Source organism: Pteropus vampyrus, unplaced genomic scaffold (genome assembly GCF_000151845.1).
Source record: "Pteropus vampyrus isolate Shadow unplaced genomic scaffold, Pvam_2.0 Scaffold86, whole genome shotgun sequence".
Lineage (NCBI taxonomy): Eukaryota > Metazoa > Chordata > Mammalia > Chiroptera > Pteropodidae > Pteropus > Pteropus vampyrus.
The window spans coordinates 5,073,013-5,089,352 of NW_011888867.1; the positions used below are offsets into that span (position 1 = coordinate 5,073,013).

At 44.6% G+C, this 16,340-nt stretch overlaps 1 protein-coding gene across 1 annotated transcript in view; it reads right to left on the reverse strand.

Moving 5' to 3' along the window:
* The window catches only part of KIF1B (kinesin family member 1B), a 113,585-nt gene that overhangs the window by 14,098 nt on the left and 83,147 nt on the right, over positions 1-16,340 (reverse strand). The window contains exons 25-35 of the mRNA XM_023532663.1: positions 15,698-15,816; positions 14,651-14,736; positions 14,178-14,307; positions 13,861-14,023; positions 12,393-12,483; positions 10,732-10,850; positions 10,276-10,331; positions 8,106-8,214; positions 6,778-6,844; positions 6,151-6,235; positions 4,136-4,273 (exon numbers count right to left, since the gene is read on the reverse strand). Of these exons, the coding sequence (XP_023388431.1) occupies positions 4,136-4,273; positions 6,151-6,235; positions 6,778-6,844; positions 8,106-8,214; positions 10,276-10,331; positions 10,732-10,850; positions 12,393-12,483; positions 13,861-14,023; positions 14,178-14,307; positions 14,651-14,736; positions 15,698-15,816 (1,163 nt within the window). The remainder of the gene's footprint in view (positions 1-4,135; positions 4,274-6,150; positions 6,236-6,777; positions 6,845-8,105; positions 8,215-10,275; positions 10,332-10,731; positions 10,851-12,392; positions 12,484-13,860; positions 14,024-14,177; positions 14,308-14,650; positions 14,737-15,697; positions 15,817-16,340) is intronic.

Consider the following 16,340-nt stretch of genomic DNA (forward strand, 5'->3'; position numbering starts at 1 on the left):
TCAAATCTTCATATTAATTCTAAGATGGGGTGGCGATATCCACTACTTCAGCAAAAGCCACCTGAGGGCTCTCTCGCCCGGAGACTGCTCTTTTACTGTGTCCCCGTGCTTGTTGAGGTCCCTGGAATGGGGACTACCTGTCACATCACAAGGTCTGGATACACCCGTGCTGAAGGGAAACGAACCTCCTCTTAGCGGAGGGCATTTATCGACTTGGAAATACTTGACAGACATCCCTATCACTGCGACCTGCAGTCGAAAATTGAAAATCGTAACTTAGGTTCTACAACTCTTTCAACTGAGGCCAACTTTTCTAATTTGTGTAAGAAAGCCTCCTGGCATTTGTTTTAGGTTAAGTTTCGCTTAATCTAAAGAGAAAATTTCACCGTTAGAAACTTGGCTAATACAAAAGAATTTTTGACTTCGTTAAAGTCTTTCCGTATTGGGGGGGAAAAAGTTTCTTTTTGTCTCGTTTGGCGCTGGGGAGGGAGATACTGCAGCATGTTCTTTTGGAATACCCAGCAAAGGTGGCAATTACTGAGAGGTGGTTGTAACAAATACAACTAAGACTGGCGAGAAATGTCAACTGAATCAAGCTGACACAAGAATTTAGACTTAGAAACAGGGCCGAATCTTGAGACATGTTTTCCTCCATGGCACCCACAGTCGTTAAGAAACAATCTCCAATGGATTGCAGTGTGTGTATCTTTTTAAAAAACATTCAAACCTTGTAGGCTGTACTGTTATGTATCATTTTCTTCCTCCCCTAAACCAGCTAGAGAGAGAGAGATGGGAAAAGTTTCCTTCACCAATGAGCTGGGGTTTTTTCTATTCCAAAGAAGAAGGAAAAAAAAAAAAAAAACAGACGAGACAAGCAGCCCTGACAGGAGAAAGCGGATCTAAGTTTAAAAATAAACAAAATATTTCTCACAGACTCAGCTACCTAAATAGCTAAATTGGTCTCTACTATAGGGTAAGACAAAACAAAGAAAAAAGTGAACAGTTATGCAAAGCTACATACACAGCAACAAAACTTTCAAGCTTCGACAGAAGACAAAGAGCAGAAAACAAAGCCCAAGACTGCCTACGAAATGAGGGGAGTAACACTCTATCCTGTAATGTAGGAAAGGATACCCTGAAGAGCCCTAAGAATAAAATAGACAAGTTTAGTAAATGGAATGAGACAATGACAAAAAATTCTACAAATCGTTTAAGAAGCTACATGTGAAACTGCACACACACCAGAAAAACCAGGGCACAGTGGGTGCAGAATTAGGTCTCGCTCTAGCCCAGGTTTGCCCAGGTTTGCTCAGGTCTGCATGGGGAAACACGAAATCAAGATAGCAGTCAAAGCGACATAAGACAAAAAGCATTCTGATAAACTAGAATCATTAAGTGCGAAAAAAAAAAAAAGCAAACAGAAAATACCTAGGAATATCCTTATCAAGAAAGAGCCTGCAAAAACATTAAAAAAAAAGCTTTAGTTAGTGCAGCAAAAGGAAAAGAAGGAAAGAGAGAGAAGCAGAAGAAAAAAATATATAAAAAAGGCAAATCTACTGTTAGGCAAAGTGAATCCAAGTGGACAATTAACAAGAGAGATCGATGCGACACAATTTGGTAGAGGGCTTACAAGGACATGGGGCCCCCTCCCAAGACAGTCAATTAAAGAAAATGCTGAGCACAGATGGAGTGCGGAGACCGCCTCTATTACCATCCCTTTTGGAGGGGACTGAGTATCAGAAGTGGTAGGACGTTGCTGTGGAGTTAAGGGGACAAGTGAATCAGGTAACAAACATAGGACAGGGAAGGAAAGGAGTAATGGGGGCCCTTGGGAATCACGCCCCATACCGATGTATGGAATATACACACACGTATCACACCTAAACTTGGAGCTGTAAGTTCAACTGTCAACATTAAACCCCAGGCAAATAGATTCAAAGCTCTCTAACTAAACTCCATTTAGCAACTTACCACATTACGTTCTTCATATCCCTAAAATATAAAGACTGACGTCCGTTCTCACTGAACATTCTACACTAGAGAGGTAGCTCATAGGCCCAGACTATCTGCTCCAAAGAGGGGAGCTGTGGGCTCAGCAAGTGTCAGTCGTACTTGGTCCCAAACCCGTTTAGGCAGACGTACCTGTTAGAATTAGCTAACTGAATTCAATTTAGGCAAATCGATGAGACGTGAGGGCAAAAAAGAATTTCTGTTTAGTTTGAAGCAAAAGTTAAGTGTGAAAACTCAGTTCAACATTTTTAAAAGATTTGATAATGGTGAATTGTTTAAAAAACAGCTGTTTAGTTTGAGTGAGACTGATGTAAAAGAAAGGGAGAAATGATAAAATTTAATGATAAATGATAAAAAGTTTAAAAGATTTTGCACTTAGATTTTCTTTATAGGTCTACTTCTTGTGCCACCAAATTTAAAACGAAAATGTTTAAAGTGCGTGTCTTATTCTTTATTTTAGTCAACTTTAAAAAATTAATTCTGTCTACTGTGAAAGATAAGCTGCTTTTCACAAAGCTAAGTTCACCTACCAAAGCATCTGAACTGCAGCTGGGCATGAATCAAGGGACTTTTGAAGGTTACCAGCAGTCCCCAAATTTTTGGCACTAGGGACGCATGCTCCTATGAGAATCTAATGCCTGATGGGTCTGAGGCGGAGCTGAGGCGGAGATGCTGGCGCTGGGGAGCGGCTGCAAATACAGATGAAGCTTCGCTCCCCTGCCCCGCCGCTCACCTCCTGCTGTGCAGCCCGGTTCCTAAGTGGCCGCAGACCATACTGGATGGTCTACAGCCCAGGGGTTGGTTATGCTAACATAGGCAAGTTTAGCACAACCAGCATTTCAAGCAAACACCACCTTTCCCTGTGTATTTTGCTAAGTACCCTAGAGAAATTTAAGATAATATTTCTCATAGCTGCGAAGAAAATGTGATGGATGCCAGCTGAACATTCACTATAAATGTCCAGCAAAAGAGAAAACACTACGGGGGGGTTGGTAACTGTTGACTTTAGAGAAACGGGATTGCTCAAGATTTTGCCCAGGAAAGGGCCGGGGAGGGTCAAAGTAGCCATCTCCATCTCTGCGCCCCCCTCGCCAGGCATACACACCCTCTTGTACTCCTTCGCCCTCCCTCCACAGCCCCTGCCAGCTCCTCTTTCAGGCAAAAAGCAGCCATCTCTTTTTTCTCTTTCCTTGCAAAACTGTAACGCAAAAAAACTATAACAGAAAAAATTAATCCTGGCCCAGACTTTCATCTGTCTCTGCCTAGTGTCTTATTTTTGCTCTCCCTCTTCCCAACGCAGATGTGAGCAAGTGTCTCAGGAGCAGAGAGAAGCACAGAGAAGTCCTGCACTGCGAAGGCCGTGTTCTAAGCTCACGTCAGAACACGCACGCTTCCCGGCCCTGACTAAGTGAAGAAACGGAATCTCTGTGGCATCTCTGTGCACGACGGTGTAACGCCTTCCTGGGGAGGGAACGGGGCCCCGATGTATGTCCAGTCTGACGAGGGAAGCAGAATGGTCGTGTACTTCTGCGTTGTCTGTCATCACTTGATTATAAAATGGAATTTTAAAGGGAATAATTTAAAATTAAAAAAAAAATGTAATTCGTTAATTATTGCAGCCAATCTTGGTCAGAGGAGGTTATATTAGTTTGTCGCTTTTACGCATAAATGAAAATGAAAAGCAAATACTGAGACTCCTCGGGCCCACACTGGCAGCAGCAAAGACCAAGCACGAGAGGGTTCACTATACCTGGGAGGTCGTTTCTAGGACACTTAGGACTGAGAGACTTTCTCCACAGCGACCACTTCACAGGAAAACATTTAGCCTTAGCAGCAATTAATTTGTACTTTTAAACCCTTGGATAGCGTGCTGAGTTTTCTTTTTCTGCCTTTTTCTCTTTCATTGTGTTACATCTACCTAAACTCCAAATGGGAGAGCACATTTCCACCCTGTGAGGGTAACTGATCACATATACATAGCTCCCATGACTTATTTTCTTATTTTTGGAGAGAAGGGCAGGCAGGGGAGGAAGTAGGGATTTCTGAGTTGAGGAGGGAACTAGTTTCTTCACCTGAATGGCAGTCACTACCGAATAAGGCATCTAAGGTGTACTAATCCGCCCACAGGCTGACAGCGCGCTCCTCAGGGTGCCCCACCTGCTGGAGTTGTGGGAGGACTTCAGGTACTTGGCAGAGATGATATTTAGGGAGAGGATGGCATCAACTGCAGCTTCATCCACCTCAGCTTTATTCCTAATCCGGCCTAGAAAAAATGAAGAAACCGAAACATGGGTATACTTAACAACAAAACAAATTCACTCAGCTGAAACGAGCCTTTTAAACCTTTGTGTAACGTCGGGTGCCATGAGGGCCACTTGGTTGACTCTACAATGGTCTTTCATTCTTGTCCACATCCTGTCTCCCCTTTCCTTCCCACACTGAATCAATTGTGCAACCTTATGATTCTTTGTTCAAAGAGTTTCTTACATCATTTCCATCGGACCTCCAACGTCACCGCCCTGCCCGCAAAGGCCGCCCCTCGCATCTGGAACGCTGCGGTAGCATTGACCGGTCTCGGGCTGTTCACTGTCCCCGCTTCCCAATCCATCCTTCACTCCTCTTACGCAAATTTCTTAAGCTGCTGCTTTCACGATACCACAAATTAACATCAGGGGATGTAGCATTGCACAGAGGTTACGAGCATCGTCTCTGGAGCTGGACAGCTGGGTTCAAATTTCAGCTCCAACACTCACCAGCTGTGGGGCCTGGACACACTGCGCAACCTCTCTGAGCCTCAGTTTCCTCATCTGTCAAGTGGGAATTACGATGCTTCCCTTATATGATTGTTATGAGGATTAAATAAATTTTTTTAGAGCTTTGAGAAAAGAGCCTGTCACACAGTAAGTACTATGTGTTTATTAAAACAATAAGCGAATAAATCATAGGGTTTTTCAGAGAAGCCTAAGGAACTGTTGCCTCTGCACCCTATCCTACCTCTTCTAGTCAGAAAGCATCTCTTCCGTTTTATGTAATAGTGTTCCACATAAAAATTAATTTTGAGAAAGCCTGACATCACTGCCCCAGATAGGAGAGACTATAATCTCCCTTCCAGGGTTGCTAATCCAGGCCCATGGCTGTGTGGACAGAATTCAGGATGTCCATGAGCCTGAATGGAAAAAAAAGTTACAACTTTATTTTCATGAACCCGTAACGGAAATTTGGTATTTCCTTCCATTATGAAGGGAGGGGACGAACCACCGGAGAATCAGCAGTACCTATGACCCTGCCCCCAGTGGAAATCAGATGTTTTCATGTCACACTAATGTAAAATATATTGACATTCACCACTACTTTGAAATGATAGAAATTTAACCTGCTACTTATCGAATGCATCAATAAAGAAAAGCTTAGACTACAGATTTGTTCAGTATTTTAACAACTGCATTTCAACATTATTAGTTTCCTTTGTAATCCTAGGTACTATGTTTTCTATATTTAAAAATATTCTGATGCTTCCCCATTGTCAAAGAGTTCAAGGCAATAGAAGACTCAGAAGCTCACCATGCCATTCTAAAGCTCATACTGTCAGCCGGTTTTTTCCTCTCACTATGCCTTAGTTTAATTTCTCCACTCTGGCCATGGGTTTCTAACCATTTGCATTTTAGACATATTCCTGGCTATCTTACTCAAAATGATTCCATGAGTGGAAAACAAACAAAACAAAACCCCTCTCATTTCTCTGGGATCTACTCGGATCCTCTCCTCCTGGATCCTTTTTGTGGTGAACTCTCCTATCACAGGTCTTTTTCGCTGGTCCTCATTCTGGTCCTTATTCACCACACTTTGTACATGCTTTGTACACACATACACTGTCTCTTCAACTGAACTGCAAGCTCACAATGAGCAGAGACTTCAGCTCAGATCCCTGCCCAGGGTAATGCAGTCAGACAACAGTTGCTTGAATAATGTGTCCTAATGATAGAGCCGAGAAAAAAAGAGCAGTCGCAAACTCGAGGCCTCTGTACTCCCCAGGGCCTGTGTCTCCAGCAGAGTCGTGCACACGGCCCCTGTGCCCCCAGCAGGGAGCAACGTTACCCCTGAAAAGCATGGCCGTGTCCCCTGCCAGCGGAGCGTACTCACCTACCACCAGCTCACGGACATCCTTCCAGTGGAGCTCACTGCCCTTCTCGTGGATAATGGTCACCGTGATCCTTCGCTGGATGCCCTAGGTAACGGGGTGGGGCAGCAGTTGAGCTGGGGCAGCCTATGACTTCCTCTCGTTTGTTGTTTTCCAGACTGGCATACGCATTTCTGAGCACTCACTGAATCTACGTTTGATTTACCAAAAGGGGACCTCCGTTCCTACATTCCAGGGCCGGGTTTTCAGCCCACTGAAACCTCATCCTCTCTCCCCATTTGGAACTTTTGGCTGTGAGGGCTCCCAACCATAATGAAAGGAAAATTGTATAAAATGACATGGAAGCTGCATGAATTACGGTAATTGAATGAAGCACACTTTTTCAAAATAGCTTTTCTAAAATATATTTACATATAAAAGCAAGAATATGTATTTATATAAGCCAAGATCTGAGGAAGAAACATTAAAAACAAACACAAAAAAGTTTTTAAAAAGGAGAGGACAAAGTCCGCCCACCTCCAAATCCCCTTGAAACAGAGAAGAAAAGCAGAGAATCAGAGCTGTGTTTCTTATTCTAAACTCTTTTTTTGTGTTCTCTCCTATGCTCCCTTTTGCTCCCTCATTAGTACCTGGTGAAGCAAAAATGTCCCCTGGCAGGGCAAGCCCGCTGTATGGTCAACCACAGCTGGGATATACCTACAGAAACAGAAAGGCAGAAGAAAGAAGTCAGGTCGGGTGCTCACGCTAAGTGCCACTTCGTCGGCAAGGTCCTCCCTGGCTGTTGTCGCCCCCAGTGGTCTTCGATTTTCTAAACTCCAATCCATGTCCTTCTCACCACTCGGGTGTTTAATCACACAGTCATTTGTACCCAGTGAACCTCTTCACATATCTATGGCTCATCGCAGCCCCCTGCATAACAGATATTCCATAAATAATGGACAATGGCAATGGCAAGTGTGAGGACATAGATCATTTCAGATTCTAGATCATTTTATACGAATAAGACTAGAAACTGTTCCTTAACTACCTCTCACTCATGATAAACGTTATAATCCTATTATAGATTTGTCTATGGAAAGTCAAATTCTTAAAGCGATGTCTCTACTGACCACTATATACAGGACTGACAGAGCCACGCCTCGCATGGAGTAGGAACTCAACAGATGTTTCAGGCGGATGAGCATGAGGGTGCACTCGGCACTACACATAGAGTTAGCAGGGTAACATTACCCCCTACCCTCGAGGTAATGGACACAGCCCCCCTTGCTCTGTTTCAGGAGGGGATCTCTTTTATTTGTGTTTTTCGAAAAAGATTTTAGAGACAACTATAAATAACAATCACATTCAGAGAAAGCTCATACTAAACTGATGTTGATCATTTTGATCTAAGACAGTGGTCCTCAACTGGGGGTGATTTTGTTCCCTAGAGGGCACCTGGCACTGTCTGAAGACATTTGTGGTCATCACAAGTGGAGAAGAGGTGCTACTGGCATCTAGTGGCTAGAGGCCACAGTTGCTGCTAAATATCCTCCAATGCACAGGACAGGCCCTGACGACAGAGAATTATCTGGCCCCAAACAGTGCCAAGGCTGAAAACTCCTGGTCCTGGGAAATACTCTGCCCCCTAATCCCATCCCTGAGATTATTAATACAAGTCTTGACCATACTGCATGCGATATGCTGCTGGTAAACCCTCTAGGGAGGCTGTCTTCCCTCCTAACAAAGCGCCAGTCTCCAGGCCCTTGCTGTTGCTAACAAGAAGGCAAATTATTATACTAGTTAGTTCTCTGACAAACATCTAACTCAAAGAACACAAGACCACAAAAATTCAATTCAGAACTGGAATTTGACAGTGACAACGATTCATGAAGCTGAATATGAGAAGAGAGACTCAAAATTACATGTGCTCATTTTGAAAAACTTTGCCTTATTTATAAATTTAGAAAGTTGGACTTACTCTCCTGTAGGCTCCAATTCACTGATCTCAAACCAAACCAGAAGATCATACTTGCTCATGCTCTGGCCAAGGCTGGTTTTGCTCATGGTGTTTAACTTGGTGGCTGGAACTTTAAAAAGTTTTAGAAAATGTCAAAATCTGATCCTAGTCTACTCAGTAAAAGTATCAACTTCTCTAACATCAGTCTTCAAAGACACACTTGGGAAAGGCTACAAGAGTCAGCGGACAGATTTCAACGCAGGAGACTCCGAGAAACTTCAACATCAACTACATCAGTACCTCTAAATTCGGAGAACGAGGAAAATGGAGAGAACATCTTCCTCTCTCTCCACAAACTACCCAATGATGAGAAAACAGGTTTTGTGCAGAGTAAGCGTGCTCACAAAACCATGAAAAATCTTCTTTAGGCTCTGGCATTTTGTGGCACACAGAGCATCATAACCACATGGGGAAAGCAAGGTGGGCAGCATCCGCAAGACACAGCTTGAGGCGGGGAGGACAGACCCACCCTCTAAGCCAGCGGTTCCTGACCCTCCCTGCATAAGAGTCACCTAGGGATCTTAAAGATGGCACAGCCCGGCCCACAGCCCAGGCCCACTAATCACAATCCCCAGGGGAGGGACTCGGCCATCCGGGGACTCCAGTGTGCGGACACGTTTGGATACCACTGGTCTACTCTCTAAATACAGGATTCTATAAATGATCTCTGGTTATGCATGTTCTTTTAAAATTCCATATTCTTAACTTTACTGAGATTTTAGCCAAAAATCCACTGATTTGCAAAAATTTCAGATTCTACATGGTGGGCACTTTGAAACACTACTTAGAAATTCTGAAACTTGGCAATACAAAGAGGGGTCCCCAGTCAGGACTTCGGAGCACTGGAGTGAGGGCTCAGGGACTTGGGGTCTAATTACTGCCCAACCACTCAATAGCTATGTGACTTTAGTTGAGTCACTTAAACTCTGGGAGTCTGTCTCTTCACCTATAAAATGTAGACCATAATACTTAGCCTGCTAGCTCAAAAGGGGTTACGGGGATCCACCAAAACAACGTATGGAAAGGGGCGCTATGAATCACGCGGTGGCATTATTCATGGGATCCACAAGAGCTGGTGGCGCTAGTTAAGAAGGAAACAGGGTTAACTGATTCTGGTGGTCGTCTAAGGGTCAGAAAGCAAAACCTGACAGTAAAAACAAAACGGCAAAAACAAAAACCATCTGCTAGTAAAAATCTGTAAAATTAAAACTGCTATTGCAAAGAATTCAATAAACAAATACAGGGACCCGGAGGGCGATGTGAAAGGGGCCCCAGGAGGGGGATGGGCACTTCCTGAGATCTCTCTGATCTCAGGATCTCAGGATCATGACATGATCGTGACAACGTGCCGAACTCTACATTCGGCTCGAGCAGCGAACAGAAAGGTCAGCGTTTCGCACATAGACGCCCGGCTTTAGGACAAGGCCCTGAGGATGGTTCTACGTCTAAGGCAGGGCTGATTTAGCTACTAACCATATCGTTTAGGTTCCCTCTCGCTCTGGCAGCTGGGAACTGGCGGGAAAAGAAAAGGCGGCAAGGGGTCAGCCCCATCCTGGAAGGTGGCAACAGCGGAGGATGCAAGCACGCTGGCGTGCTCAGAAAACGCGTCCAGCACATGCACATTCACATAGCCAGACACGAGAAATCGGATCAGCTCAATCTTTCTCTCATGGTCTGAAGGCGGGATGGAGGTGACGCGTACAGAGGTGGAGAATGAGCAGAGGGTGGGGTGGGAAATGTGGCAAGTGGGCAATGAGGAAAAGGATGAAAATAAACAAAGATAAGTCAGAACAGGATAAATGAACATGCAGAATAACTTTAATACGCAGAGCAGTGCCCAGTCACCTGACAGTTATGGGACGTTACAGACAAAGCGGAGAGATTCAGGCACAGGAAGCTCGTCTAAAGCTACAATGAGATGACCAGAGAACTGGCAGGAATGGAGCCCTATTGCTTCTTACGTCTTATTTTAAATTGGGAGCCAAGAAATCTAGTTCCTGCTAGGTACAAGAATACGTAAGGATACAGAGAACTAGAGCGGGAATCAGAATATGATTTTGATCTGAAAAGTCGTTCAGAATAAGAGAGGTATTCAAGAGAACATCACGCGAAGAACGCAGCCTGAGCTCACCTGGCTTGGACAGTGGCATGGGCGGAGGGAAGAATCGTCGAGACGGCTGAGGTGGACTGCAAAGGAAGGGAGACAAAGTTCTTCAAGACTAAAAAGAGTCCCGCGTTGATATAAACGGCACGTTTAAATCATCTTTAGATACAGACCGTTTGGACTTTCAACTCTGACATACTATCAGATACCAGACATACTCCCATGCAGTAAAACTGAGGCTAAGACATTTTAATGAAAATCCCCTTCTAAGTCACAGCTAACAAACGGAGAAAATTTCTTCGTTAACACTGATACTGCCATCATCTCAAAGCTCCCGTCGTTGTCCTCGACAACTTACTTGGTAAATAAAACTGTTAATTAGTTATCCTAACCCCTCAAAAGATTTCTTCCTTTCTAGCAAGTGACAACAACAGTAACAACAACGACAGCAACAACACAAATCTTTGCTCATTTGGCCCCAACCTGTTAAGCTCCTGTCCTTGCAGGTGAAGCGGGTGCTGCTGATAATGCCCAAAGACTTCAAACACTATAGGCTTGCTTTTGATGTATTCCACAAAGGATTCCGTGACCTCCACTGCAATCTAATAAGAAATAAAGCCAAGCTAGATTAGGGGAAGGTTTATCAGAAGACAAGACACATGTTTGCTGCAATCAAAATGTTAGCACTTTTGAGTACCCGGTAATTGCTGGGTGTTTTAGTATGCAGGCCAGGCCTCCCACACGGAAATACAAGACAGGGTCTCCTCTCCGGTTTTCATTCTGAAGCGACGTTATGGAGCTTCAGGCATTCAAGACCCTCCATCATCTGCCCCAATTGACCTCTGGCGCCCCCTGCTGCCCTTCACACTTACTGTTTCAGCTTGATCAAACTGACCTGCTCTCTCCTCTGCCCTACAGTCCAGCCTGCAGGGCCTTCCCATATCTCCATACTTCTAAGCCATTCCTAAACTTCAAGAACCAGCTCAAACAGTAACGACGATAAGAAAAACATGACTGACCCCTGCTAGGTACAATGCCAAGTATGACCCACCTTTTTTCATTTGTACTATATCCTTCGGGAAGTTCCACCTCCTTTTCCGCCTAACCGTCCACCCCCCAAGGATCTTCCTGTGGATGGAAATAACTTTCCCTTCTCTCTACTCCCACTGCATTTAATGAACACCTTTCTACTGTCTCTGTATCTTGTTCTACTGTTGTTTAGATGAGCTCTTTGGGGACAATAACCACCTGTGACTCATCTGTGCATCCCCAGGGGTGTCAGGCACACTCTCTGTGCACAGTAGGTAATCAACGATTATCGAGTACACACATGCTCGCATTTCTCTGGGTTCAAAGGCCATCTCTGCCTCTTTCTAGTTTTGTAACCTTGGTGAGTGACTTTAACTGCTGTGTGCCTCAGTTATCTCAGCTTTCACACGGGGATTATGACTGTCTACGGCATAAAGGTGAGGATTAAATGAATTAAGGCACAAAAAAGCACGCATAACAGTGATACAAAAGAGCTCTCAATGAATGTTAGCTATTGTGATGAGAATGATGACTTCTGAATAGTTGGAGTGAACCTTCTAGAAGAGCTGGAAGGTCTGTTTTCTTACTCAACATATCAAACAGCTGTGAGAGGCATTAATGGATTAATCACAGTATCAGCTGGAAGGAAAACAGAATCTGAATCATAGGTATTTAATAGTTTCCATCTTATTTGCAACTGAACAATGTGAGTACCTCATGGTTTCAAGGACAGTAAATACATTAACTTTAATAAAACACACTAAAATGCTTGTATTTCTAAGAAGAAAACACTAAAAACAACCATGTTCAAACTGACAGAAGATTTTATGGGCAGATTAATCTGACACTATTCACGGGCCCATTGTGATTCAGAGAAGAAGGCCAGCTGCTCTGTCCCTGAGGATGAGCTCACTGCTCCGGCCACTCTCTCCATTGTCTACTCTCCCCACAGAGCTTCCCCTCCCCACCCCACTCCCAGCACAACAGCTCAGATTGTCATCCCTCCTCTACTGAGAAAGCCAAAGGCAGCCTACCCTGGACGATGCTCTCACACCAGCCACTTCAAGGTACCACAAACCCAAAATATATTTGGCAAGAATGTCCACGTCACTTACATTCTGCACGTGGTAGAAGCCCAGGGGACTTCCTCTGCCGTTGTTTTTGAGGGGTTCGGTGGAGAATGCTTCATCATGGCGATGCAAAAAGCTTAATGAAAATATAAGACATGTGAGCTTCGCATTCGATGGTTTCACCATGATCTGCTGTAACAGCTCCACTTGGATCCCACGGAAAGAAGCACCCTACCTACTTAAGCGGTGTCTAACCGAGCCAAGCGATTTACACTTCCTTGTCAAAACAGCTTCTGTATCAATAACTCAGGCAGCATTTTAGATTTTATTTCAAAAATGACTGAAAAATTAACTGACCCTCATCACTTAGCTATGTGGATGTATATGCTGTATATGCAAGGATGCCTTAGACAACGTGAAGAGTGAATTCAGTTAACTGTTTACAGTTTTCCACTGAGAATAAATACTATGACATCATTTCACGTAGAAAATATCTGGTAGATTCAAACTTCTGCAAGCTCATACTAAAGTCTATAACTGACTAGGAGTCTCTCTAAGACCAGCTATGAGAAGGTTCAATTGTCGCCTCTTGCAAAAAATCTGCCCTGACTCACTCAAACAGTTCTGTGTCCCCACAGTACTAAGAACCACTTTTTCTTCAAAAGCAGTGATTTCACTGTAATTAATGTATTGATGTGCCCGTCTCCCCAAAAGACAGTGGCTGTTTCCCACAGGGCTTGCAATATAGAAGACACTCCTAAAATATTTCTTCAAATCAGTGGGCTGTATTTATTTGTTCTCACAAATAGTGAGATTTTATTGTTCTCTCTCCCTCCCTATTATTAGTCTGAAAAAAAAAGTCCAGAATTAAAGCATTCTCAATATGAAGATTTACTGCCAGACAGACACACCCATAAGGACGGCCCGCACCTCTGCAGGGAAAAACGGAAGGAGAAGACACTGAACGGGGGGCAGAGACCTGGATCACGAACTCTTCGCCTTCCAAAAGACTGACTACTGTCCTGTGTCCTATGGTCAGGCATTCCAAATCACTGATGTCACCTACTGCTGGCTCTGCAGCATTCCATACTATGTGTACCTTTTCCTATTTTCTTCTCATTCTTCTCCAGACTATACCTTGTACCCACCAGAGGCCCCCGGGGCACCAGTTCATCTCTGATCTACATTCCTCCATGCTCTGCTTGGAGCGGGTGCCCAAACCCTGGAGTTCCGCACTGGTGACACATGAGAGCAGTCACACTGCTCTACAGAGGGAGACAGTCCATAACGGAACCGTCGAGCAGGATGTGCGGCCAGTCCTCCCCACAATGAACTCCGTTGCATTCCACTGTAGATTTCCGGTTCTTACTCCCATCTTGAGTAAAGAAAGTATTTTATTTAGTCGTTTCTCTCTCAAGAGTGTGAGTCTCTCGCAAGTGTCAAGCACTCTGCGGAGCACGAAGGACGCCACCTGGGTGAGGGGCTGGGGCGGCAGAGGCACGGGGCAGCTTACTTGAACTGACAGAAGATGTCCGCATACTCTGGGAGGATTCCGCTGGCCTGCAACACCGTGACACGGAACGTGAAGGCGCTGCCCAGTTTCAGGTGGTGGCCGATCTCTTCGGAAAAGCCTTCCATTACCATCTTCCCGTCCAGCAGGGTGCCGGACTTCAAATCTAGAGGGAGTCAAATGAACGCGCATGATTCAAACAGTGCACTGACCACCCTTCAAAGAGAGCAGGGCATTCTCTCCATTCCTGGTGGATGAAAGTGACTATCTCCCTTGACCTCTGAAAATGTCCCCAGTCATAGTAAACTCCGTCTACGCACCCAGGTCATTCATCCGGTTGATTTCTTCTGGCGGAGTGATGACCTCTGTACTCTGACCCTGTCCTTCCACAATCCTCAGCTCTTCCAAGGACAGACCAGAACGAGTCATTGCAACTGAAGAAAAGTCGCTCTGCAAACAAGGCAGGGGGAGGTGGATGACAAAGGGGAATAACAGTGTAGTGTCCCCCAGGCTCCTTCTTTTGTTTACTTGCCTAACAAATAACAGTGACTGAAAAAGTTTGTGGATTAAGAGCTGCCTGAGAAAAGGCAATACGATGAAACATAAATGCTGGGCCTTTCCCTCTGCTGTTGTAACTGTCGGACGTGTCCCACGTTCTACTAAGCACGCTGTGGTGGCCTCCGTTTTGTCGTTCTAGGTGAAGAGCTGGTCTCCAGTGCTGGACACCCTACTCAAACCCTGTCTACTTCTGTCTCCTGCTAGAAGGCTTTCCTCTTCCTGGAAGGTTTCTCACCTGATTAAAGTACTCGTTATCAAAAGATATTTTAGCTGTTCCTGACTGGCGGATTCCAGAGCCATAATCAGGAGCTTCTTCATCCGCTAAATGGAAAGAACAAACAAGTAAATAAGCAAGGATCGAACACGACTACACACAGGGCAGGGAGGGAATGACTCCCACTGGATTATAAAATAAACAGCACAGTAGTGGAGGCTTCGGGTTCCCAGAACTTTACCACAAGAGGCGACACTGAAGGACGAGCCCTTGTGCATTAAGAAAGAATGAGACCCAAGCAGTAAAGTCATGTGGGCCGCTTCCCACTCTACTCAGATAAACTTACTGACCTCCTCAGCTCGCGTGAGACCAGTCAGTAAAGAAGCAGTTATGTCCTTGATATTTTTCAAATGTCATATCTGAAAATACTGATCCCTTCACTTGGTGAGATTATATTTAATAATACTCAATACATATTTGAAAATGTTAGACTGTACTTGTGGAGATTCCCATAAACTTGACATTGGTGACTATGTCACAGACATCCATGAAGAAAAGCTGAAAGGTTACTGAACACAGCACAGTGTTTGGAAATTAAAACAGAAAAATTTAGGAATGGCCATTCTTTCCTCAGACTGTAGGCTGGATCACGGAGGAGCGTCAGCCTCTCGATCCATGCATCCCCAAATAGCAGCTGAAGGACAGACTGTCTAGAACAAGTGCGCTGAGAGAAAATTAGGCAAGAAAAAGTCCTGAAAATCCTTTGTTACTTCTGAGGCAGTTAAGATATATTATTTAAAATGCAAATGACTTTTATAAAGTTATCCAAGGTTTGTTCTTTGGAATTCCTTTTACTCCATTTTCTAAAACAGCGGTAGCCCAGACTAAATAGAACCTACTTCTGATATTTGGGAACAATTGTTAGCGAGGAAACAACAAAGGCCTTCTCCGAGACAGACAAGGCGCCGCCGTCTATGCCGTTACTTGCTGCGTGGCCCACACGGAACCGGCCTGCTCTGTCTCCAGGCAGAGAATCCACAGGTCTCATTTGAGAAGGGGGTCACCTACCTGCAATGGCCTGCACAGCCACACGCAGAAAGCCCCGCACTTCGCCCTTCTCGCTGACGATGGCCACCCTGTGGATCAGGGGCACGGGGTACAGCAGATTGCTCAGGTAAACGAATGCCCTAGAGACGAAACCCGGGACACAGACACGTGAGCACCGCACAGACAGACAGGTGGCTGTCAGAACATCTTCACGAAACCATGAGCTGGCTTCTAGGCTCTGTCTTAAGGTCACCTCTCTGTTCTGTACTCTCAGACTACCTCCAGTTGTGTTTTATGCACAGATAAAATAGAAACGAATGCAAATGTTTGGGAACGCGGCTGACAGAGACCAGCTTACACCAAATTATCCCTGTAACAATTACTACTGTGGGTAGGGAGTGACAACTGAAGGCAGACTTTCGAGATACGGCTCTATGAATACAGCTAAGGGTGGGGAGAAGGGAGCCCAGCAAAGAGCTTAACCTTTTAATGTAAGGGATTATAAAGAGGTTTGGTTTTTGTCCCCAACAGATAAAACAGAAATCAGGAGACAGAAAAGGCAGAGGAATGTGACTGAAATACAGTTAATAATTGTAAAATAGATTTCAAGTCACAGCTTTATGGGTCTTTACTTTTCCTCTACGAAATGACTATTATCTTTAGG